This window comes from Lissotriton vulgaris, chromosome 9 (genome assembly GCF_964263255.1).
Source record: "Lissotriton vulgaris chromosome 9, aLisVul1.2, whole genome shotgun sequence".
NCBI classification, from domain to species: Eukaryota; Metazoa; Chordata; class Amphibia; order Caudata; family Salamandridae; genus Lissotriton; species Lissotriton vulgaris.
Window position 1 is genome coordinate 670699639 of NC_141697.1, and position 26858 is coordinate 670726496.

At 54.4% G+C, this 26858-nt stretch overlaps 1 protein-coding gene across 5 annotated transcripts in view; it reads right to left on the reverse strand.

Annotated features, from left to right (window-relative positions):
• Positions 1 to 26858, reverse strand: part of EXOC3L2 (exocyst complex component 3 like 2) — a 465790-nt gene that overhangs the window by 148816 nt on the left and 290116 nt on the right. For all 5 annotated transcript variants that reach the window (XM_086938385.1, XM_086938387.1, XM_086938384.1 and 2 more), the window contains exon 6: positions 15402 to 15502. In XM_086938385.1, the coding sequence (XP_086794511.1) occupies positions 15402 to 15502 (101 nt within the window). The remainder of the gene's footprint in view (positions 1 to 15401; positions 15503 to 26858) is intronic.

Genomic DNA, 26858 nt, shown 5'->3' on the forward strand with positions numbered 1-26858 from the left:
ATCGGTGGAGCTGTGTCGGTGGAGCTGTGTGGTGGGTGCATCGGTGGAGCTGGGTGGTGGGTGCATCGGTGGAGCTGTGTCGGTGGAGCTGTGTGGTTGCTGCATCGGTGGAGCTGTGTGGTGGGTGCATCGGTGGAGCTGTCTAGTGGGTGCATCGGTGGAGCTGTGCCTCAGTGGAGCTGTGTGGTGGGTGCCTCGGTTGAGCTGTGTGGTGGGTCCATCGGTGGAGCTGTGTGGTGGGTGCATCGGTGGAGCTGTGTGGTGGGTGCATCGGTGGAGCTGTGTGGTGGGTGCATCGGTGGAGCTGTGTGGTGGGTGCATTGGTGGAGCTGTGTGGTGGGTGCATCGGTGGAGCTGTGTGGTGGGTGCATCAGTGGAGCTGTGTCGGTGGAGCTGTGTGGTGGGTGCATCCGTGGAGCTGGGTGGTGGGTGCATCGGTGGGGCTGTGTCGGTTGAGCTGTGTGGTGGCTGCATCGGTGGAGCTGTGGGGTGGGTGCATCGGTGGAGCTGTGTGGTGGGTGCATCGGTGGAGCTGTGTGGTGGGTGCATCGGTGGAGCTGTGTGGTGGGTGCCTCGGTAGTGCTGTGTGGTGGGAGCCTCGGCAGAGCTGTGTGGTGGGTGCCTCGGCAGAGCTGTGTGGTGGGTGCCTCGGCAGAGCTGTGTGGTGGGTGCATCAGCAGAGCTGGTTGGGGGGTGCATCGGTGGAGCTGTGTGGTGGGTGCTTCGGTGGAGCTGTGTGGTGGGTGCATCTGTGGAGCTGTGTGGTGGGTGCACCTGTGGAGCTGTGTGGTGGGTGCACCTGTGGAGCTGTGTGGTGGGTGCATCGGTGGGGCTGTGTCGGTTGAGCTGTGTGGTGGCTGCAACGGTGGAGCTGTGTGGTGGGTGCATCGGTGGAGCTGTGTGGTGGGTGCATCGGTGGAGCTGTGTGGTCGGTGCATCGGTGGAGCTGTGTCGGTGGAGCTGGGTGGTGGGTGCATCGGTGGAGCTGTGTGGTGGGTGCATCGGTGGAGCTGTGTGGTGGGTGCCTCGGTAGTGCTGTGTGGTGGGGGCCTCAGCAGAGCTGTGTGGTGGGTGCCTCGGCAGAGCTGTGTGGTGGGTGCCTTGGCAGAGCTGTGTGGTGGGTGCCTCGGCAGAGCTGGGTGGGGGTGCATCGGTGGAGCTGTGTGGTGGGTGCTTCTGTGGAGCTGTGTGGTGGTTGCATCTGTGGAGCTGTGTGGTGGGTGCACCTGTGGAGCTGTGTGGTTGGTGCACCTGTGGAGCTGTGTGGTGGATGCCTTGGTGGAGCTGTATGGTGGGTGCCTCGGTGGACCTGTATGGTGGGTGCCTCGGTGGAGCTGTGTGGTGGGTGCATCGGTGGAGCTGTGTGTGGGTGCATCGGTGGAGCTGGGTGGTGGGTGCATCGGTGGAGCTGGGTGGTGGGTGCATCGGTGGAGCTGTGTCGGTGGAGCTGTGTGGTTGCTGCATCGGTGGAGCTGTGTGGTAGGTGCATCGGTGGAGCTGTGTGGTGGGTGCATCGGTGGAGCTGTGTGGTGGGTGCATCGGTGGAGCTGTGTCGGTGGAGCTATGTGGTGGGTGCATCGGTGGAGCTGGTTGGTGGGTGCATCGGTGGGGCTGTGTCGGTTGAGCTGTGTGGTGGCTGCCTCAGTGGAGCTGTGTGGTGGGTGCATCGGTGGAGCTGTGTGGGTGGAGCTGGGTGGTGGCTGCATCAGTGGAGCTGAGTGGTGGGTGCCTCGGTAGAGCTGTGTGGTGGGTGCCTCGGGGGAGCTGTGTGGTGGGTGCCTCAGTGGAGCTGTGTGGTGGGTGCCTCAGTGGAGCTGTGTGGTGGGTGCCTCAGTGGAGCTGTGTGGTGGGTGCCTCGGCAGAGCTGTGTGGTGGGTGCATTGGTGGAGCTTAGTTGGAGCATCGGTGGAGCTGTGTGGTGGGTGCCTCGGCAGAGCTGTGTGGTGGGTGCATCGGCAGAGCTGTGTGGTGGGTGCCTTGGTGGAGCTGAATGGTGGGTGCCTCAGTGGAGCTGTATGGTGGGTGCCTCGGTGGAGCTGTGTGGTGGGTGCATCGGTGGAGCTGTGTGGTGGGTGCATCGGTGGAGCTGTGTCGGTGGAGCTGTGTTGTGGGTGCATCGGTGGAGCTGGGTGGTGGGTGCATCGGTCGAGCTGTGTCGGTGGAGCTGTGTGGTGGGTGCATCGGTGGAGCTGGGTGGTGGGTGCATCGGTGGAGCTGTGTCGGTGGAGCTGTGTGGTTGCTGCATCGGTGGAGCTGTGTGGTGGGTGCATCGGTGGAGCTGTCTGGTGGGTGCATCGGTGGAGCTGTGTGGTGGGTGCCTCGGTGGAGCTGTGTGGTAGGTGCCTCGGTTGAGCTGTGTGGTGGGTGCATCGGTGGAGCTGTGTGGTGGGTGCATCGGTGGAGCTGTGTGGTGGGTGCATCGGTGGAGCTGTGTGGGTGGAGCTGTGTGGTGGGTGCATCGGTGGAGCTGTGTGGTGGGTGCATCGGTGGAGCTGTGTGGTGGGTGCATTGGTGGAGCTGTGTGGTGGGTGCATTGGTGTAGCTGTGTGGTGGGTGCATCGGTGGAGCTGTGTCGGTGGAGCTGTGTGGTGGGTGCATCCGTGGAGCTGGGTGGTGGGTGCATCGGTGGGGCTTTGTCGGTTGAGCTGTGTGGTGGCTGCATCGGTGGAGCTGTGGGGTGGGTGCATCCGTGGAGCTGTGTGGTGGGTGCATCGGTGGAGCTGTGGGGTGGGTGCATCGGTGGAGCTGTGTCGGTGGAGCTGGGTGGTGGGTGCATCGGTGGAGCTGTGTGGTGGGTGCATCGGTGGAGCTGTGTGGTGGGTGCCTCGGTAGTGCTGTGTGGTGGGGGCCTCGGCAGAGCTGTGTGGTGGGTGCCTCGGCAGAGCTGTGTGGTGGGTGCCTCGGCAGAGCTGTGTGGTGGGTGCCTCAGCAGAGCTGGGTGGGGGGTGCATCGGTGGAGCTGTGTGGTGGGTGCTTCGGTGGAGCTGTGTGGTGGGTGCATCTGTGGAGCTGTGTGGTGGGTGCACCTGTGGAGCTGTGTGGTGGGTGCACCTGTGGAGCTGTGTGGTGGGTGCATCGGTGGGGCTGTGTGGGTGGAGCTGGGTGGTGGCTGCATCGGTGGAGCTGAGTGGTGGGTGCATCGGTAGAGCTGTGTGGTGGGTGCCTCGGTGGAGCTGTGTGGTGGGTGCCTCAGTGGAGCTGTGTGGTGGGTGCCTCAGTGGAGCTGTGTGGTGGGTGCCTCAGTGGAGCTGTGTGGTGGGTGCCTCAGTGGAGCTGTGTGGTGGGTGCCTCAGTGGAGCTGTGTGGTGGGTGCCTCGGCAGAGCTGTGTGGTGGGTGCATTGGTGGAGCTTAGTTGGAGCATCGGTGGAGCTGTGTGGTGGGTGCCTCGGCAGAGCTGTGTGGTGGGTGCATCGGCAGAGCTGTGTGGTGGGTGCCTTGGTGGAGCTGAATGGTGGGTGCCTCGGTGGAGCTGTATGGTGGGTGCCTCGGTGGAGCTGTGTGGTGGGTGCATCGGTGGAGCTGTGTGGTGGGTGCATCGGCAGAGCTGTGTGGTGGGTGCCTTGGTGGAGCTGAATGGTGGGTGCCTCGGTGGAGCTGAATGGTGGGTGCCTCGGTGGAGCTGTGTGGTGGGTGCATCGGTGGAGCTGTGTGGTGGGTGCATCGGTGGAGCTGTGTGGTGGATGCCTTGGTGGAGCTCTATGGTGGGTGCCTCGGTGGAGCTGTATGGTGGGTGCCTCGGTGGAGCTGTGTGGTGGGTGCCTCGGTGGAGCTGTGTGGTGGGTGCATCGGTGGAGCTGTGTCGGTGGAGCTGTGTGGTGGGTGCATCGGTGGAGCTGTGTGGTGGGTGCATCGGTGGAGCTGTGTGGTGGGTGCATCTGTGGAGCTGTGTGGTGGGTGCCTCGGTGGAGCTGTGTGGTGGGTGCCACAGTGGAGCTGTGTGGTGGGTGCCTCGGTGGAGCTGTGTGGTGGGTGCCTCGGTGGAGCTGTGTGGTGGGTGCATCGGTGGAGCTGTGTGGTGGGTGCATCGGTTGAGCTGTGTGGTGGGTGCATCAGTGGAGCTGTGTGGTGGATGCCTTGGTGGAGCTGTATGGTGGGTGCCTCGGTGGACCTGTATGGTGGGTGCCTCGGTGGAGCTGTGTGGTGGATGCATCGGTGGAGCTGTGTGTGGGTGCATCGGTGGAACTGGGTGGTGGGTGCATCGGTGGAGCTGGGTGGTGGGTGCATCGGTGGAGCTGTGTCGGTGGAGCTGTGTGGTTGCTGCATCGGTGGAGCTGTGTGGTGGGTGCATCGGTGGAGCTGTGTGGTGGATGCATCGGTGGAGCTGTGTGTGGGTGCATCGGTGGAGCTGGGTGGTGGGTGCATCGGTGGAGCTGGGTGGTGGGTGCATCGGTGGAGCTGTGTCGGTGGAGCTGTGTGGTTGCTGCCTCGGTGGAGCTGTGTGGTGGGTGCATCGGTGGAGCTGTTTGGTGGGTGCATCGGTGGAGCTGTGTGGTGGGTGCATCGGTGGAGCTGTGTCGGTGGAGCTGTGAGGTGGGTGCATCGGTGGAGCTGGGTGGTGGGTGCATCGGTGGGTCTGTGTCGGTTGAGCTGTGTGGTGGCTGCCTCAGTGGAGCTGTGTGGTGGGTGCATCGGTGGAGCTGTGTGGGTGGAGCTGGGTGGTGGCTGCATCGGTGGAGCTGAGTGGTGGATGCATCGGTAGAGCTGTGTGGTGGGTGCCTCGGTGGAGCTGTGTGGTGGGTGCCTCAGTGGAGCTGTGTGGTGGGTGCCTCAGTGGAGCTGTGTGGTGGGTGCCTCAGTGGAGCTGTGTGGTGGGTGCCTCAGTGGAGCTGTGTGGTGGGTGCCTCGGCAGAGCTGTGTGGTGGGTGCATTGGTGGAGCTTAGTTGGAGCATCGGTGGAGCTGTATGGTGGGTGCCTCGGTGGACCTGTATGGTGGGTGCCTCGGTGGAGCTGTGTGGTGGATGCATCGGTGGAGCTGTGTGTGGGTGCATCGGTGGAGCTGGGTGGTGGGTGCCTCGGTGGAGCTGTGTGGTGGGTGCCTCAGTGGAGCTGTGTGGTGGGTGCCTCAGTGGAGCTGTGTGGTGGGTGCCTCAGTGGAGCTGTGTGGTGGGTGCCTCAGTGGAGCTGTGTGGTGGGTGCCTCGGCAGAGCTGTGTGGTGGGTGCATTGGTGGAGCTTAGTTGGAGCATCGGTGGAGCTGTGTGGTGGGTGCCTCGGCAGAGCTGTGTGGTGGGTGCATCGGCAGAGCTGTGTGGTGGGTGCCTTGGTGGAGCTGAATGGTGGGTGCCTCGGTGGAGCTGTATGGTGGGTGCCTCGGTGGAGCTGTGTGGTGGGTGCATCGGTGGAGCTGTGTGGTGGGTGCATCGGCAGAGCTGTGTGGTGGGTGCCTTGGTGGAGCTGAATGGTGGGTGCCTCGGTGGAGCTGTGTGGTGGGTGCATCGGTGGAGCTGTGTGGTGGGTGCATCGGTGGAGCTGTGTGGTGGATGCCTTGGTGGAGCTGTATGGTGGGTGCCTCGGTGGAGCTGTATGGTGGGTGCCTCGGTGGAGCTGTGTGGTGGGTGCCTCGGTGGAGCTGTGTGGTGGGTGCATCGGGAGAGCTGTGTCGGTGGAGCTGTGTGGTGGGTGCATCGGTGGAGCTGTGTGGTGGGTGCATCGGTGGAGCTGTGTGGTGGGTGCATCTGTGGAGCTGAGTGGTGGGTGCCTCGGTGGAGCTGTGTGGTGGGTGCCACAGTGGAGCTGTGTGGTGGGTGCCTCGGTGGAGCTGTGTGGTGGGTGCATCGGCGGAGCTGTGTGGTGGGTGCATCGGTGGAGCTGTGTGGTGGGTGCATCGGTGGAGCTGTGTGGTGGGTGCATCAGTGGAGCTGTGTGGTGGATGCCTTGGTTTAGCTGTATGGTGGGTGCCTCGGTGGACCTGTATGGTGGGTGCCTCGGTGGAGCTGTGTGGTGGATGCATCGGTGGAGCTGTGTGTGGGTGCATCGGTGGAGCTGGGTGGTGGGTGCATCGGTGGAGCTGGGTGGTGGGTGCATCCGTGGAGCTGGGTGGTGGGTGCATCGGTGGAGCTGTGTCGGTGGAGCTGTGTGGTTGCTGCATCGGTGGAGCTGTGTGGTGGGTGCATCGGTGGAACTGTGTGGTGGGTGCATCGGTGGAGCTGTGTTGTGGGTGCATCGGTGGAGCTGTGTCGGTGGAGCTGTGTGTTGGGTGCATCGGTGGAGCTGGGTGGTGGGTGCATCGGTGGGGCTGTGTCGGTTGAGCTGTGTGGTGGCTGTCTCAGTGGAGCTGTGTGGTGGGTGCATCGGTGGACCTGTGTGGGTGGAGCTGGGTGGTGGCTGCATCGGTGAAGCTGAGTGGTGGGTGCATCGGTAGAGCTGTGTGGTGGGTGCCTCGGTGGAGCTGTGTGGTGGGTGCCTCAGTGGAGCTGTGTGGTGGGTGCCTCAGTGGAGCTGTGTGGTGGGTGCCTCAGTGGAGCTGTGTGGTGGGTGCCTCAGTGGAGCTGTGTGGTGGGTGCCTCGGCAGAGCTGTGTGGTGGGTGCATTGGTGGAGCTTAGTTGGAGCATCGGTGGAGCTGTGTGGTGGGTGCCTCGGCAGAGCTGTGTGGTGGGTGCATCGGCAGAGCTGTGTGGTGGGTGCCTTGGTGGAGCTGAATGGTGGGTGCCTCGGTGGAGCTGTATGGTGGGTACCTCGGTGGAGCTGTGTGGTGGGTGCATCGGTGGAGCTGTGTGGTGGGTGCATCGGTGGAGCTGGGTGGTGGGTGCATTGGTCGAGCTGTGTCGGTGGAGCTGTGTGGTGGGTGCATCGGTGGAGCTGGGTGGTGGGTGCATCGGTGGAGCTGTGTCGGTGGAGCTGTGTGGTTGCTGCATCGGTGGAGCTGTGTGGTGGGTGCATCGGTGGAGCTGTCTGGTGGGTGCATCGGTGGAGCTGTATGGTGGGTGCCTCGGTGGAGCTGTGTGGTGGGTGCCTCGGTTGAGCTGTGTGGTTGGTGCATCGGTGGAGCTGTGTGGTGGGTGCATCGGTGGAGCTGTGTGGTGGGTGCATCGGTGGAGCTGTGTGGTGGGTGCATCGGTGGAGCTGTGTGGTGGGTGCATTGGTGGAGCTGTGTGGTGGGTGCATCGGTGGAGCTGTGTGGTGGGTGCATCAGTGGAGCTGTGTCGGTGGAGCTGTGTGGTGGGTGCATCCGTGGAGCTGGGTGGTGGGTGCATCGGTGGGGCTGTGTCGGTTGAGCTGTGTGGTGGCTGCATCGGTGGAGCTGTGGGGTGGGTGCATCGGTGGAGCTGTGTGGTGGGTGCATCGGTGGAGCTGTGTGGTGGGTGCATCGGTGGAGCTGTGTCGGTGGAGCTGGGTGGTGGGTGCATCGGTGGAGCTGTGTGGTGGGTGCATCGGTGGAGCTGTGTGGTGGGTGCCTCGGTAGTGCTGTGTGGTGGGAGCCTCAGCAGAGCTGTGTGGTGGGTGCCTCGGCAGAGCTGTGTGGTGGGTGCCTCGGCAGAGCTGTGTGGTGGGTGCCTCAGCAGAGCTGGGTGGGGGGTGCATCGGTGGAGCTGTGTGGTGGGTGCTTCGGTGGAGCTGTGTGGTGGGTGCATCTGTGGAGCTGTGTGGTGGGTGCACCTGTGGAGCTGTGTGGTGGGTGCACCTGTGGAGCTGTGTGGTGGGTGCATCGGTGGGGCTGTGTCGGTTGAGCTGTGTGGTGGCTGCATCGGTGGAGCTGTGTGGTGGGTGCATCGGTGGAGCTGTGTGGTGGGTGCATCGGTGGAGCTGTGTCGGTGGAGCTGGGTGGTGGGTGCATCGGTGGAGCTGTGTGGTGGGTGCATCGGTGGAGCTGTGTGGTGGGTGCCTCAGTAGTGCTGTGTGGTGGGGGCCTCAGCAGAGCTGTGTGGTGGGTGCCTCGGCAGAGCTGTGTGGTGGGTGCCTTGGCAGAGCTGTGTGGTGGGTGCCTCGGCAGAGCTGGGTGGGGGGTGCATCGGTGGAGCTGTGTGGTGGGTGCTTCGGTGGAGCTGTGTGGTGGGTGCATCTGTGGAGCTGTGTGGTAGGTGCACCTGTGGAGCTGTGTGGTTGGTGCACCTGTAGAGCTGTGTGGTGGATGCCTTGGTGGAGCTGTATGGTGGGTGCCTCGGTGGACCTGTATGGTGGGTGCCTCGGTGGAGCTGTGTGGTGGGTGCATCGGTGGAGCTGTGTGTGGGTGCATCGGTGGAGCTGGGTGGTGGGTGCATCGGTGGAGCTGGGTGGTGGGTGCATCGGTGGAGCTGTGTCGGTGGAGCTGTGTGGTTGCTGCATCGGTGGAGCTGTGTGGTGGGTGCATCGGTGGAGCTGTGTGGTGGGTGCATCGGTGGAGCTGTGTGGTGGGTGCATCGGTGGAGCTGTGTCGGTGGAGCTATGTGGTGGGTGCATCGGTGGAGCTGGGTGGTGGGTGCATCAGTGGGGCTGTGTCGGTAGAGCTGTGTGGTGGCTGCCTCAGTGGAGCTGTGTAGTGGGTGCATCGGTGGAGCTGTGTGGGTGGAGCTGGGTGGTGGCTGCATCGGTGGAGCTGAGTGGTGGGTGCATCAGTAGAGCTGTGTGGTGGGTGCCTCGGTGGAGCTGTGTGGTGGGTGCCTCAGTGGAGCTGTGTGGTGGGTGCCTCAGTGGAGCTGTGTGGTGGGTGCCTCAGTGGAGCTGTGTGGTGGGTGCCTCGGCAGAGCTGTGTGGTGGGTGCATTGGTGGAGCTTAGTTGGAGCATCGGTGGAGCTGTGTGGTGGGTGCCTCGGCAGAGCTGTGTGGTGGGTGCATCGGCAGAGCTGTGTGGTGGGTGCCTTGGTGGAGCTGAATGGTGGGTGCCTCAGTGGAGCTGTATGGTGGGTGCCTCGGTGGAACTGTGTGGTGGGTGCATCGGTGGAGCTGTGTGGTGGGTGCATCGGTGGAGCTGTGTCAGTGGAGCTGTGTGGTGGGTGCATCGGTGGAGCTGGGTGGTGGGTGCATCGGTCGAGCTGTGTCGGTGGAGCTGTGTGGTGGGTGCATCGGTGGAGCTGGGTGGTGGGTGCATCGGTGGAGCTGTGTCGGTGGAGCTGTGTGGTTGCTGCATCGGTGGAGCTGTGTGGTGGGTGCATCGGTGGAGCTGTCTGGTGGGTGCATCGGTGGAGCTGTGTGGTGGGTGCCTCGGTGGAGCTGTGTGGTAGGTGCCTCGGTTGAGCTGTGTGGTGGGTGCATCGGTGGAGCTGTGTGGTGGGTGCATCGGTGGAGCTGTGTGGTGGGTGCATCGGTGGAGCTGTGTGGGTGGAGCTGTGTGGTGGGTGCATCGGTGGAGCTGTGTGGTGGGTGCATCGGTGGAGCTGTGTGGTGGGTGCATTGGTGGAGCTGTGTGGTGGGTGCATCGGTGGAGCTGTGTGGTGGGTGCATCGGTGGAGCTGTGTCGGTGGAGCTGTGTGGTGGGTGCATCCGTGGAGCTGGGTGGTGGGTGCATCGGTGGGGCTGTGTCGGTTGAGCTGTGTGGTGGCTGCATCGGTGGAGCTGTGGGGTGGGTGCATCCGTGGAGCTGTGTGGTGGGTGCATCGGTGGAGCTGTGTGGTGGGTGCATCGGTGGAGCTGTGTCAGTGGAGCTGGGTGGTGGGTGCATCGGTGGAGCTGTGTGGTGGGTGCATCGGTGGAGCTGTGTGGTGGGTGCCTCAGTGGAGCTGTGTGGTGGGTGCCTCAGTGGAGCTGTGTGGTGGGTGCCTCAGTGGAGCTGTGTGGTGGGTGCCTCAGTGGAGCTGTGTGGTGGGTGCCTCGGCAGAGCTGTGTGGTGGGTGCATTGGTGGAGCTTAGTTGGAGCATCGGTGGAGCTGTGTGGTGGGTGCCTCGGCAGAGCTGTGTGGTGGGTGCATTGGCAGAGCTGTGTGGTGGGTGCCTTGGTGGAGCTGAATGGTGGGTGCCTCGGTGGAGCTGTATGGTGGGTGCCTCGGTGGAGCTGTGTGGTGGGTGCATCGGTGGAGCTGTGTGGTGGGTGCATCGGTGGAGCTGTGTCGGTGGAGCTGTGTGGTGGGTGCATCGGTGGAGCTGGGTGGTGGGTGCATCGGTCGAGCTGTGTCGGTGGAGCTGTGTGGTGGGTGCATCGGTGGAGCTGGGTGGTGGGTGCATCGGTGGAGCTGTGTCGGTGGAGCTGTGTGGTTGCTGCATCGGTGGAGCTGTGTGGTGGGTGCATCGGTGGAGCTGTCTGGTGGGTGCATCGGTGGAGCTGTGTGGTGGGTGCCTCGGTGGAGCTGTGTGGTGGGTGCCTCGGTTGAGCTGTGTGGTGGGTGCATCGGTGGAGCTGTGTGGTGGGTGCATCGGTGGAGCTGTGTGGTGGGTGCATCGGTGGAGCTGTGTGGGTGGAGCTGTGTGGTGGGTGCATCGGTGGAGCTGTGTGGTGGGTGCATCGGTGGAGCTGTGTGGTGGGTGCATTGGTGGAGCTGTGTGGTGGGTGCATCGGTGGAGCTGGGTGGTGGGTGCATCGGTGGAGCTGTGTCGGTGGAGCTGTGTGGTGGGTGCATCCGTGGAGCTGGGTGGTGGGTGCATCGGTGGGGCTGTGTCGGTTGAGCTGTGTGGTGGCTGCATCGGTGGAGCTGTGGGGTGGGTGCATCCGTGGAGCTGTGTGGTGGGTGCATCGGTGGAGCTGTGTGGTGGGTGCATCGGTGGAGCTGTGTCGGTGGAGCTGGGTGGTGGGTGCATCGGTGGAGCTGTGTGGTGGGTGCATCGGTGGATCTGTGTGGTGGGTGCCTCGGTAGTGCTGTGTGGTGGGGGCCTCGGCAGAGCTGTGTGGTGGGTGCCTCGGCAGAGCTGTGTGGTGGGTGCCTCGGCAGAGCTGTGTGGTGGGTGCCTCCGCAGAGCTGGGTGGGGGGTGCATCGGTGGAGCTGTGTGGTGGGTGCTTCGGTGGAGCTGTGTGGTGGGTGCATCTGTGGAGCAGTGTGGTGGGTGCACCTGTGGAGCTGTGTGGTGGGTGCACCTGTGGAGCTGTGTGGTGGGTGCATCGGTGGGGCTGTGTCGGTTGAGCTGTGTGGTGGCTGCATCGGTGGACCTGTGTGGTGGGTGCATCGGTGGAGCTGTGTGGTGGGTGCATCGGTGGAGCTGTGTGGTGGGTGCATCGGTGGAGCTGTGTCGGTGGAGCTGGGTGGTGGGTGCATCGGTGGAGCTGTGTGGTGGGTGCATCGGTGGAGCTGTGTGGTGGGTGCCTCGGTAGTGCTGTGTGGTGGGGGCCTCAGCAGAGCTGTGTGGTGGGTGCCTCGGCAGAGCTGTGTGGTGGGTGCCTTGACAGAGCTGTGTGGTGGGTGCCTCGGCAGAGTTGGGTGGGGGGTGCATCGGTGGAGCGTTGTGGTGGGTGCTTCGGTGGAGCTGTGTGGTGGGTGCATCTGTGGAGCTGTGTGGTGGGTGCACCTGTGGAGCTGTGTGGTTGGTGCACCTGTGGAGCTGTGTGGTGGGTGCATCGGTGGAGCTGTGTGGTGGGTGCCTTGGTGGAGCTGTATGGTGGGTGCATCGGTGGAGCTGTGTGGTGGGTGCATAGGTGGAGCTGTGTGGTGGGTGCATCGGTGGAGCTGTGTGGTGGGTGCATCGGTGGAGCTGTGTGGTGGGTGCATCGGTGGAGCTGTGTCGGTGGAGCTGTGTGGTGGGTGCATCGGTGGAGCTGGGTGGTGGGTGCATCGGTGGAGCTGTGTCAGTGGAGCTGTATGGTTGCTGCATCGGTGGAGCTGTGCGGTGGGTGCATCGGTGGAGCTGTGTGGTGGGTGCATCAGTGGAGCTGTGTGGTGGGTGCTTCGGTGGAGCTATGTGGTGGGTGCTTCGGTGGAGCTGTGTGGTGGGTGCTTCGGTGGAGCTGTGTGGTGGGTGCATCTGTGGAGCTGTGTGGTGGGTGCATCTGTGGAGCTGTGTGGTGGGTGCATCTGTGTGGTGGGTGCCTCGGTGGAGCTGTGTGGTGGGTGCATCGGGTGAAGCTGTGTGGTGGGTGCATCGGTGGAGCTGTGTCGGTGGAGCTGTGTGGTGGGTGCATCGGTGGAGCTGGGTGGTGGGTGCATCGGTGGAGCTGTGTGGTGGGTGCATTGGTGGAGCTGTGTGGTGGGTGCATCGGTGGAGCTGTGTCAGTGGAGCTGTGTGGTTGCTGCATCGGTGGAGCTGTGTGGTGGGTGCATCGGTGGAGCTGTGTGGTGGGTGCATTGGTGGAGCTGTGTGGTGGGTGCCTCGGTGGAGCTGTGTGGTGGGTGCCTCGGTGGAGCTGTGTGGTGGGTGCATCAGTGGAGCTGTGTAGGTGGAGCTGTGTGGTGGGTGCATCGGTGGAGCTGTGTGGTGGGTGCATCAGTGGAGCTGTGTGGTGGGTGCATCGGTGGAGCTGTGTGGTGGGTGCATCAGTGGAGCTGTGTGGTGGGTGCATCAGTGGAGCTGTGTGGTGGGTGCATCAGTGGAGCTGTGTGGTGGGTGCTGTGTGGTGGGTGCATCGGTGGAGCTGTGTGGTGGGTGCCTCGGTGGAGCTCTGTGGTGGGTGCATCGGTGAAGCTGTGTGGTGGGTGCATTGGTGGAGCTTAGTTGGAGAATCGGTGGAGCTGTTTGGTGGGTGCATCGGTGTAGCTTTAAAAATTGTGAGTCTCGTGCATGAATTGTGTGTTCGCACGTATGCTCCCCCTTGTGCTGCTTGTTCATTTTTTAAACTATTTTTTAACTGCCTGCTTGGGCCTAGCAGCTGCAATTTGCTGCTGTGACACTCCTTTGTTAGAAGGTACTTTTTCACACCTTATGTTTATGTGTTTTTTTTCGGTTTACATCTCCAAGGGTGTTTGCCATTTTATGGGGGGGGGGGGTAAATTAAGATAACCAAAATGTCTACACTAGCACATGCTTATTGAGGCATGCGTAGTGTAAATCAATGCACTTTTATTTATTCATTCGTTTTTTTCCCAATGCTGTTTAACATTGGCAATAACTATTTTCCCCAGAAACAAGTGGCAAAGCTAAAAAGCAAGATCAATTGACTTTAGCAAAGCTTGTAAATTCTTTCGAAAGAGCATCTTGAAAAAGGCTATGAGCAGCTGTGTGCCACTAAGTGGAAACCCTGTGATGCGCAGCCCGTTAATGAGCTGCACACACTCACCCACAAAGAGGTTTGTTAGCAGAGGGTACTTTACATAATGTTCCATGCATTTGATAAAGATCCAGCGAACTGAGTCCTATCCCTCCACCAATAACCAATTACACTCTGTCATCCAATGGCAGACGAAATAGTTCATACACTCACCCCACCCACATGGTTGGGCGGAGTCATACATGAAATGTATCTGGGCGCAGATCAGTCTTATTTAGATTTCCTGCACGATGGCTGCATAGTGTTTTTGTACTTTCTTATTTTATTTGCAAGAAACCAACATTGAAAGTGTGCAAGATGAGAGCCATAGCGTAAAGCAGCCTGGTATGAGAATGTCATTGGCAGAATATTGTCTGAAATAAAAAATTCCATCCTGAATATTGTCTACAAAGATATCGGCGATAACAGATAATAGAAAATCCAGACCCAGTGCGACACCAGGACAATATGTATAACAGTTAATATATTTCTATACGATATTCTGACGTGATGGGGAAGATGAGGAGAGATGGGGGAAATGGTGGGAAACAACTTTGGCTGCTGCACAACATGGCTTTCAAACTGCGGGCTGCAGTCCCTAAGGAGCCATGGAGCTATTTAAGGGGAAGTATGGCACAAACAGAAAGTAAAATTAATAATAATGAGACAATGAGGATACAGCCACCATCTCCTCACTCCTGAGGGCCTGCTTCCTGCCCTAAAGCACAGCACACATAAGGGAAGCATAATGCAGAATTCTCTGTCCTGCACTTAAACCATGTTATGTATGTTATGTCATGTCATGTTATGTCGTTGGTGGGGAGGGGGGCGGGGAGATGCTAGAAGGGAAGAATAGGGGAGAGTAAGGGTGACGAGAGACGCAGGGGGAGCAGCAGCATTTGATGTGCCAGCCGCCCGTGGGCAGTGACTAATTAGGGGAGGAGAAATGCCAGAGCGCACACTGGGGTAAGCTTGTAGGGGGAGGCTGGTGGCTTTGATGCTGTGCACGCTCTTTTTCACGGGCACAGCATCAAATTGCCGGTTTAGTTAAGCTCTGGATAAGTCCCCAATATGTTCGACATCTGCAATGCTTGCGCATTGGCAGAGGTCGAGCCCTAAACATCTGCAATGCTTGCGCATTGGCAGAGGTCGAGCCCTAAAAAGAAGCAACCTCCTGCCATACAGATCCTATGGAGACGTCTGCAGTTCTGGCAGCACAGTCTCCCCACACAATCTCTGACAAAACCCACTATAATGAAATGAAATCCACCTCAACCAGTACTTTGAGCAGTCTTCTCAGCTATAGCCGCCATTTCAGTGGATACATAATGCATCCGAATCTGACAATGTCTGCTCATCAAAGGATCGAGTCTCACTATTGGAACCAACTTTTATTTAACGTCTGAAGCCAGAAGCCTGGTGATGTAACTGATTCAGGTGAATGGGCATCCTTCAGCCAAGTTGGAAAACCCAACATCATACACAAATCACATCCACAGCTACAGCTCGCCTAATCGATAGGGCACATAAAAGCATCTGGTGATTGACACATCCCATTCTTGATATGGTATTTAAGACAGCAAGCAATTATTTTCTTACTTTCTTGTCGTTATGGCCTTAGCCTACATGAAAACAAATGGGAATGCCCCTCCCATCCTTTATTGCTGCACTAACCGGGTTCTGTGTTTCCGGGCCCGGCCCTCTAGCCATTGAACATAAAAATCATGCATGTGAACTCACTCCTGCTCCACCTTCCATGCCATAATATTTATGCTGTGAGGGGTGCAGTACAATAATACAGAGATTGCCATTTTTTATATATTTGCTCTGGCCAGGATTATGACCAATCAGTGCTCCCCAGCATGGACCTGTGAGTGGGGTCAACCCATGCCCCTTGGGCGCTACCACAGCCTTGGCCCAGGGTCTGCTTCCCCATAGACACTTGCTGATCTTTAACAATCAAGTGATTGGTGGCGATTGGTTTCTGATCCTGGTGATCCACCCTACACCATGTTTCACCATCATGGAGAATATCAGGATGACGCTTCTGGCTCCTCTTTTTCTATTCCTCGCGGTACCACTCAGCAGTCTGAGACGGCCTTAAGGTGGTATTAAAAACAATACAAATAACAAACAAACACCTCCTGAGATGCACCGACAAAACTGAGGGCACTAAATGAACGAAGATTATCACCAAAGGATTTTAACTTTCCCAACTCAAAAAGACAATATCGAATAATTATGAATTCCTCAAAAAATCCCATTCTCTGAAAGAGCTACCACTATCACACAAAGAAATAAGTGGAAGGCAAATCATATTTTCTTTGCGCATGTCCCAGACACAACGTACAAATTAAGGGCACAAGCATACACACCTTACCTTTTTAAGAAGTCAGTCAAGATGTTCAGGCAGCAACCAGCTATCCGAGCTCCAAATTCTGAGGTGATCGTGGGTGCTCGATCAACATGAACTCGGAGGGCCTGCCAAGGTAGGGAAAGGAAGATACTTCAATTAGATGTTTTTTTCCCCTCCTCCAGTGCTCATGGGGACATGTTGCATCTTCAGTACACTTTTTTAAAATCCTGATCCTACAGATACTACCAGCGATTATTGCCAAGCTGCTCTGCTACAAAAGCATTTACCCTGTCTGATCAGCAGGTTTCATTATTACCCTTCTCATGACTTCTAAAAAATACCCACCTTTCAAACAATATCCAACGGTTAGTAGGAGGTGAGCTAATGAAGGGATTCTTGTGAAAGTATTTACCCATAGCATTTTTTAACGACAAACATCAATGATAATGTAATTTAGGGAAATTGTGACCTTCGTAATAATGTGTTAAACTTTCAACCATTTGATTCATTCTCATTAATTATATGTAACGTGTACAGCTTAAGAGAGGGCTTAAGGGTCCTTGGGGGTGCTGTAACTTCTTAAGGGGCATTCCTATTCCACACATAGCTCCCCCAAACAGCTCCCTGCTGCTCATGGCTAGACTAGGAAACCCGCAGTGTGCAAACCATCGAGAGAGCAGTCTAAAGCCTCACCGTGGCAGAGGATGGAGCCTCAGTAGAAATCGACTCCACCGCTCCTATCTACCCTACTCCAATCTACCCCAATCGACCCACTCCAATGTACCCCACTCCAATATACCCCAATCAACCCACTCCACTCCAATCTACCCAACTCCACTCCAATCTACCCACCTCCACTCAATCTACTCCACTCTACTCAATCTAACTCAATCAACCCCACCCCTGCTCAAATCTACCCCACTCCAATCTACCCCACTGAAATGTACCCCACTCCAACCCACTCTGACACAGTCCACTCAAATCTACCCCACACTGCTCCAATCTACCCAAGTCTACATCTCTACACGCCACTTTACACTAATGTGCCCCACTCCAATGTACCCCAATCCAACTCACTCCACTGCAATCTACCCCACTCCACTCTACTCAATTCCTATCTACCAGAGGCTGGTTTTTCCACTCCACCACAATCTACCTCACTCCAATCTACCAGGCTCCAATCTACTGCAAGCAACCCTACTTCACTTCAATCTACCAAACTCCAGTACACCCTATCTACCCCTCTCTACTCTACCACACTGCACACCACGCTACCCAAATCTACCCTGTTCCACTTCACTCCCATCTACCCCACTCCCCTCAAATCTACCTCACTCAACTCCAATCTAAAACACTCCATCTCAATCTACTCCACTCCAATCTACCACACTCCACCCCACTCAGATCTACCCTACTATAATCTAGTTTTCCCCAATTTATCCCCCTCCTATCTACCCTAATTCACCCCAATCTAACGTAACCCAATCCAACCGACTCCACTTCAATCTACCCAACTCCACTGCAATTTACTTCATTCCAATTTACCCTACTCCACTCCAAACTCCAGTGCAATATATTATACTCCCATCCACTCTAATCTACCCCACTCCACCACAATCTACCCCAATCCAATCTACAACAATCTACCTCACTCCAGTCTGCCGCAATCTGCCCCACTTCAATCATTCACAGTCCAATCCACCCTGTCTAGTCCACTCCAATCCACCCCACGTCACTCTCCCACATTGCACTCCACTCTACCCAAATCCACCCACTCCACTTCAATCCAATGTACAACACTGCACTCAAATCTACCCCACCCCACTCCAATCTACCACACTCCACCCCACTCAAATCGACCCTACTATAATCTAGCCTTCCCCAATTTATCCCCCTCCAATCTACCCTAATTCACCCACTCTAATGTACCCCAAGCCAACCCACTCCACTTCAATCTATCCAACTCCACTCCAATTCAACCCACACCACTTCAATCTCCCCAGTCCAATGTACCCCATTCCAATTTAACCCACTCCACTCCAAACTGCAGTGCAATATATTCAACTCCCCTGCACTCTAATGTACCCCACTCCACCACAATCTACACAACCTCACTCAAATCTACAACAATCTAACTCCCTCCAGTCTGCCGCAATCTGCCCCACTTCAATCCACCCTATCTACTCCACTCCAATCTACCCCACTTCACTCTCCCACACTGCACTCCACTCTACTCAAATCTACCCACCCCTCTCCACTTCACCCCAATCTACCACACTGCACTCAAATCTACCCCACTCCACTCCACTCCAATCTTCCCTACTAAAATCAACCCCTCCCCAATCTATCTCACCCCGATATACCTCACTCCAATATACCCCTATCTACTTTACTCCAATATACCCCACTTCACCCCACTCCACTGCAATAAACCCCACTCCAAATCATTCCTCTTCATTTTTCTCCACTCCAATCTACCCTACTCTCATCAACACAATCTACTCCACTTCACTCGAAACTCGACTCCACTCCAATCCATCCAACCTCACTGACCCCACTCCACTCTCCCAACCCCACTCTACCCACTCTAATCCACCCAATCTAATCCACTCTACCCCAATCTAATACACTCCATCCTACTCTACCCAATCTACCCTACTACACTTCACTCCATACTACCACTCCAGTATACCCCACTCCAATTCAATCTATCCCACCCCACCCCACTCCAATCTATCCTACCCCACTCTGCCCCAAACTACCTTACTCTAATCTACCCCATTGAATCCACCCACTCCAATCTAGCCCACTCTAATCTACCCCAATCTACTCCACTCCAATCTATGCTAATCTACTCTACTCTGCTCCAGTCTACCCCACTCTGTCCCAGTCTACCCCAATGCAATCTACCCCACCCCATCTACCCTACACCACACTAATCAACTCCACTCCATTACATTCTACCCTACTATAATGCACCCAACATTCCCCACTCCAATCTACCCCACAACACTACGGTCTACCCCACTCCACTCTAATCTACCCCAATTCACCCCAGTCTACTCTTCCTCAATCTAGCCAACTCCACTCCAATCTACCACAATATATCCCACTCCAATCTACCCCACTCCACCCCAATCTACCCCAATTTAATCTACACAACTCCAATCTACCACGCTAATCTACTAATTTCTCCACTCCAATCTACTCCAATCCACCCTACTCAATTCTACCCCATTCTACCCCAACTCCACTATACGTCAATCTACCCCAATCCAATCTACCCCATCCCGCCCCACTTCACACCACTTTTAGCAATGCTGAACAGCAGCCACTCTGGTGCACAACATGGCTAAAACACATTGCAAAAGCCAATAGCTTTCACATAGGCGAGACCTATTGGCTTTGACAAGGCTTGCTGAGGGCAGTGATTGAGACCTCCTTCAGTATGTATTCCTTTCCATCAAAAGCATAGCCTGCTATATGTGAAATAGTGGACATTTACAATATGTGTGCTCTCAAATCCTTGTATGCAGAATTGCATACAAGTACACAAAACAATACAAATTTATTTTGTATTATGGCTCTTCATTTTTTGTCATAAAGTGTACACATTCTCGCCCTGTGTCAGTGCTTCTCCCACTATGACTATGGAAACCTTAAGAGCTTGACTTGCCATTTCGAAGGGAATGTACAAGAAATCAGCATAAACAAGCTGTATATCAATGTAAAAAGGTTATTCAACGCTACCATGATATGGACCATGTCTGTGTTTGTTACAAATCAGCATGAACGTCCACCAATCAGGCAAATGCATTCAATGTGAAAGGTAAGGAAAGCACAGGAGAATGAAGTCTTCCCTAAGAACATGTACAAGAGAAATGCATGCATTTTACAGAAAAATAGCATGTAAAGAAAAAAACGTGGGTAAAAAGAACCAAGACTGGTTAAGCCGTGAAGAACTAGTAAGAGGTGTGTGGATTGTTTTGTCAACTACTGAAGTGCTGTAATTCAAGGCACTGCAGTTTTAGTAACAGAAGTAGATGGAAAGTGTGCGTGCGGCAGAAGTAGCATTTTGAAACAGAGGAATTAAAACCCCACAACTACAACTGGCAACGAAATGTAAACAAGATTTTTAACATGCAAGAGAACCTACGAAGTGGAGATAGTTAAATAATAGAGCTATAACATTACTGAGAATTCAATGTCACTACAAAGTGAAAAAAAATCTTATGCTTACATTTAGAAAGAAGTTAATATTACTGGACAATAATTTCCCAAATAGTGATTATTTCTGCAATTTTACAACATATTTGTGAGATTAATAGTCTGCAGTCTTCCTGGTTCGATACGTTTTCTTCAGGTATATTTCCTCATAATTGTTTAGATGTGCCTAAAAAAGTAAGCAGGAAATAAAAGTGATTCTCATCAACCCTGAGTAAATCTGCGAAAGGCAGAATGCGCACAGCCTGGCCTTTTTAGGTCTGCAAGACTGCTGTAGTTGAGTATGGGAGAGAAGCCACGCCCACGTTCTGCCCATATTTTTTTAATTGGCTTGTGTCATTGTCTTTCGTAAATACTGCCTTCAGATTTGTTAATAGGCTTGTTAGCCCCTCCTTAGTATGGACTTGTCTTCATTTGTGACCTCCCATGGTGGCTGGCTCCTTTACTTCGGTTGTTACATGGGACCTGTTATTTAGTCTGAAAGCACTATTTACTTTATTGAGCTTCTCTTACTGCAGGCCTGACATGCACTGCTTCAGCTGAACCAGCTTGTGTTTTTTTAAGCACCACAGCCACACCCATAACACGGCGCCGCTTTCAATCACTTTAACCCAGCATTACCTTGTGTCTATTTCAACCCCCCAAGTAAAATGGATTTAGAAATGATTAGCAAATTAAGTCATGTGAATTCCAGGTAGCACATAATCATGTGCTAATGGGCCGAAGCTGACAACAGCACATCTGTGTTACATGTCATCTGCACTAAAGCCACCTGACCAGTTGTTTTCAAAAGCCTGTTTTATTAACACCAACACCACCACCTCTACTACCTCATACCATCCCCACCTCCACTACCACCACCACCAGCAATACTGTCACCACAACCCAATACCACCACCAATGCCACCACTACCACAAATACCACCACCACCAATACCACCATCACCACCAAACCCACCACCAACACCAATACCAGCACCCATGCCACCAATATCACCACCAAGACCATCACCACCAATACCACCAACACCAGCAATGCCACCACCACCACCAATACCATCACCACCAATACCACCACCACCAACACCGCCACAAATACCACCACCACCAATACCACCACCACCAATGTCACCACCACCAATACTACCACCATCAATACCACCACCACCAATTTGGATTTGAATTTAATTTATAAAGCGCCCAAATCACCCCAAAGTGGTATCTTCCCACTATATGATGATATGATGATATGTGTCTTATTAAGCACTCGAATGCCGAGGTGTCTGGGCGCTATAGTGTGTGTGTGTGTAGTGCCTAGGATACGCTGGATCTACTCGGGTGTGAACAGCCACGTTTTCAGGGCTCTCCTGAAAAGCAATAGATTGAGTTGCAATCTCAGTGCCACAGACAGTTTGTTCCACAGCCTTGCTGCACAGTATGACAAGGACCTTCCCCCCATCTGGCTCTTTGAAACTTGGGAATGCATATCAGGCCAAGAATAATATATTGAAGGTTTTGCGCAGGGGTGTTGAGCCAGAACATTTCCTGGCTATCGTCTGAGCTGCCCCCATACCGGGCCTTGTGCACCAGACAGAGTGACTTGAATTCTATTCTCTGCTGAATAGAGAGCCAGTGTAATGCTCTTATAGCCTGTGACGTAGGATGGCCCTTAGGAAGGTTTAAAAGCAATTGCGCTGCGGAATTCTGTAACAATTGCAATTTCTTTATCTGGTTTTTATCAGAACCCAGAAATAGCGCTTTACAGTAATCCAGTTTGGTCAGAAAGAGGGCAGCCATTACCGTCTTCTGTAGATTGAGAGGAATGAAGGCAAAAATCCTACGCAGAGTCTTTAACAGAAAGAAACTTGGCAACGTTAGACTGTTAACCTGTGCTGACATAATAAGCTTGTTGTCGAAAATGACTCCCAGATTCCTGACCTTCGACGGGGAGAGGGGGATTCACCCGCCTCCCGCGGCCACCAAAAGTTGTTCCACAGTGACATTCCCTTCCCAAACTCGATCCCCTCAGTCTTTTCTGTCTCAGTGACCTATAGATTGCTCCAGTCAACCAAGAAAACACACAATCATAACAGTGAGGTTTTGAGCAGAATTCTAAACTTCAGATAGTCTGGTAATGGCGCAAATGGATAGGGAGTTGGTTCCAATAGTAAGGGGCTAGATAGGAGAAAGCTTTACCACCCAAGCAGGATTTTTTATAACACAGGATGAGAGGTAGCGATTCAGACCCAGATCTAAAAGACCTGGGGGTACATATGCGGTGATTTTATCTGATAGATAGCTGGGATTGTGTCCATTTAAAGCTTTGTAGACCATACAACAGGTTTTAAATCTGATCTGCTTCTACACTGGAAGCCAATGTAGATGTCGCAAGAGTGGAGAGAGGCCGTTCGGGGGGGGGGGGAGCGTTGGAAAGCAGACAAGCCGCAGTATTCTGGATTACTTGCAATCTCTTTAAGGAAACTTCATTAGCTGAGATCAGCAGGGCCATTGCAATAGTCCAGGCGGCTTAGCACTCATGCCTCGATCAGAGTTTTCGAGTAGTTGGAGGTAAGAACGGGAATTTTCTTCGGAGAAGACTTAATACATGGAAGCATGCCCTAACAGTAGTTGTGACATGTTCTTTGAATGTTAGTTTATGATCCAGACGGACTCCCAGGTTTTTAGCCACTAGTTTTGGAGTTAGCACGGGGCCCAGTTCCTCTGGCCACCATCTTGGAGACCACCTCACCACTGCATCTCCTAAGAGCATGATCTCAGATTTCCCATCCAGTCAGCGATAGCTGTCAAACCCTCCAAAATGGTGGACTGAGCATTGGGATTGACTTTATCAAAGGTGGAGGGGGGTATAATCACCATAGGAGATTGGGATAAATCCTACACTCCTCAGTAATCCCGCTACAGGAGTAACATACATGTTGAATAAAGTAGGTCTTAAACAAGAGCCCTGAGGTAGTCCCTTAGTCAGTCTTGAGGTCTCCGAATGAGAAGAGCCCAAATTGATGGTCTGAGCTCTGTCTGACAAGAAACTCAACATCCATTTTAGAGCAATCCCTTTAAGGCCAATTTCCCTCAGTCCCCTAAGCAGAGTGTGATGGGAGATAATGTTGAAGACTGCAGATAAGTCAAGCAGCATTTGTAGTACTGCTTGACCTTTGCCCAATGACATTCTCATGTTATCAGTAACTGCAACCAACGCCGACTCTGTGCTATGTCTGGGTCAAAAGCCCAACTGAGATGGATCAAGGCAGTTTGAGGCGTCGACAAATTCAGACAGATGTTTGTTGATATGCTTTTCTAGAAGCTTGTTCAGAAGAGGAAGCAGCGAAATAGGCCGATAGTTGGATAAGTCCTCCACGGGTGCTTTGAGATTTTTTTTTGATTAGAACTATTGCGCCTCCACTACTACCAATACCACCACCACCGCCAATACCACCACCATGACCACCAATACCACCATCACAACCACTAATACCACCACCAATACCACCACCACTAATACCACCACCAACATCGACACCAATACCATCACCACCAATACCACCACCACCACCAATAACACCACCACCAATACCACCACCACCAATACCATCACCACCAATATGACCCACACCACCACCAATACCACCGCCAATCCAATACCACCAGCACCAATCAAATACCACCAATACCACCGCCAATACCAACACCACCACAACCAATACCACAACCACCAATACCACCACCAATACAGACACCAATACTACCACCAACAACAATACCACAACTAATACCATCACCACCACCAATACCACCACAACCAATTACAACACCACAACCACCTATACCACCACCAATACAAACACCACCACCACCACCAATGTCATTACCACCAATACCACCACCACCACCAATACCGCCACCACCAATACCATCACCACCAATACCTCCAACAATGCCACCACCACCACCAATATCACCACCAATACCATCACCACGAATGCCACCAATACCACCAATACCACCAATACCACCACCACCACCAATATCACCACCTCCATCACAACCAATTTCACCACTATGACCACCAATACCACCACCACCAATACCTCCACCACCACCAATACCACCACCACCACCACCAATGTCACCACTGCCAATGCCATTACATTACCACCAATACCACCATCAATGCCACCACCTTCACCACCACCAATACCTCCACCACCACCAATGCCACCACCACCAATACCAACACCCCCACCGCCAATACCACCACCCTGACCACCAATACCACCACAGCCACCAATAGCATCACCTCCACCAATACCACCACCACCAATACCACCACCACCAGTACCACCACCTGCACCAATACCGCCAATACCAATAACGCCATCACCAATACCACCACCAACAATACCACCACCAACAATACCACCACAACTACCAAACCCACCACCACAACCACCAACACCACCACCAATACCACCACGACCACCACCAATACCACCACCACCAATGCCACCACCACCAATACCACCACCACCAATATCACCACCACCAATACCACCAATACCACCACCACCATGAACAATATCACCACCTCCACCACAACCAATTTCGCCACCACGACCACCAATACCACCAACAATACCATCACCACTACCACCATCACCATCATCACCAATACCACCACCAATGCCACCACCTTCACCACCACCAATACCACTACCAATGCCACCACCACTAGGTGAAGAATTGGCTTGGTAGTTTAGTCTGCCCCGTTCCCATGATGCACTGGGCCAGGGACAGACTGATTTGCATATAGCCAGGTTCTGAGCTGGGATGGGGCAGTGAGATAAATAACGGTGATGGATCAAGCCCTGATCTTTGGACTGGGTAAGAGTGGTCTGTTTAACTCAGACACTCTGTTCATCACCACCCCCTTTTCTAAATCGTTTTTGGCCACAATAGGTGTGGCAGGGTATACTCAGACATGAGTCCCTTTCTCACTGCTCCATCAGGATTCAAGCAAGCCGGGCCGAAGAAGGCTGAAATGCCAGAAACCGGTCCCCGGTAGCTTGTCTCCTTTCTGGTGAAGAATTGGCTTGGTAGTTTAGTCTGCCCTGTTCCCATGATGCACTGGGCCAGGGACAGACTGATTTGCATATAGCCAGGTTCTGAGCTGGGATGGGGCAGTGAGATTAATAACGGTGATGGATCAAGCCCTGATCTTTGGACTGGGTAAGAGTGGTCTGTTTAACTCAGACACTCTGTTCATCACCACCCCCTTTTCTAAACCACCACTAATACCAGCACCGCCAATACCACCACCCCCAATACCACCAATGCCACCACCAGCACTACCACCAATATGACTACCACCAAAACCAATACCACCACCACCAAAACCAATACCACCACCTCAGTGCCTCCCACTCACTAGTAATAGCAAAGGCACTCTATGAGGCCAGAGCTGCAGCTGAGACAATCCATCCCTCCCACCACCCCCACCAATGCCACCACCACCAATACCACCACCAATACCACCACCAACACCACCACCACCAATACCACCACCAATGCCACCAATACCACCCCCACTACCAATACCACCACCTCCATTAGAACCAATTTCACCACTACGACCACCAATACCACTAACAATACCATCACCACCACCACCAATGTCATCACCACCAATACCACCACCACCAATACCACCACCAATGCCACCACCTTCACCACCACCTTCACCTTCACCACCACCAATACCTCTACCACCACCACCAATACCACTACCACCACCACCACCAATACAACCACCAATACAACCACCATCAATACCACCACCGTCCCCACCACCAATACCAACAACAACACCACCACTGCCAATACCACCACCCTGACCACCAATACCACCAATACCATCACCACCAATAGCACCACCACCACCAATACCACTACTACCAATACCACCACCACCACCAATACCACCACCACCACCACCAATACCACCAATACCACCACCGCCAATACCAATACCACCACCACCAATACCACCACCAACAATACCATCACCACCGATATCACTACTAATACCCCCACCAATACCACCACAACCAATTCCAACACCACAACCACCAACACCACCACCAATACCACCACCACTACCACCACCAACAATACCATAAGCACCAATACCACCACCACCAATGTCATCACCCCAATACCACCATCAACAATACCACCACAACCACCAACAATACCACCACAACCACCACCAATACCACCACCACTACCTCCACCACCACCACCAATACCACAGCCAAAGCCACTACCACCAATACCACCACCACCACCAATGTCACCAATACCACCAATATCACCAATACCACCACCTCCACCAATTACACCACCATGACCACTAATATCACCAACAATACCATCACCAGCACCATCATCACCACCACCACCAATGCTATCACCACCAATACCACCACCACAAATACCAGCACCACCAATACCACCACCACCAATACCACCAATGCCACCACCAGCACTACCACCAATATGACTACCACCAATACCACCACCACCACCAAAACCAATACCACCACCTCAGCGCCTATCGCTCACTAGTAATAGCAGGGGCACTGTATGAGGCGAGAGCTGGAGCCCGAGACCATTTCTCCCTCCCTCCATGCCTGCCATAAGGCACAGCCCTGCAGAGGAGGTGAAGCCAGGGCCCTACTACAGCTGGAGTGTGTTTTATTAGGCCAAAGATAACAATGACATTACGCAATGCCACACTGCACACTCAAATCATGGAGAGGGCAGGAAATAGCCCCCCCCCCCGCTCCTCCTACTGAGCCGTGACAGTGTAATCACAGAGCGAAAGGTGTTGGAGCGCTTTAGTGTTTATAGCTCGGATCATATATAACTCTCACTTCACACTTTGTGTCTGTCTAATTTGCAACATTTATACATCTTCTTCACTGCACTATTTATCACTACTTTGAAGACATCGCAGGCTGGTCTCTTCCTCTGATATTCACAATCTAGCAAGCGGTCGAGAAGGCCCTTTATTGCAATGCAATAGGTCTCGCATTTGCGAGAGTTTAAGATATTAGTTTTGTAAGTGACAATGCATTTTTTTATGTTTTAAAACCCAAAACATAAATATTTACAAATTTACAATGCCAATAGCTCAAACTTGTGTGAATGCGAGACCTATTGCATTGCAAGTGCTTGTTG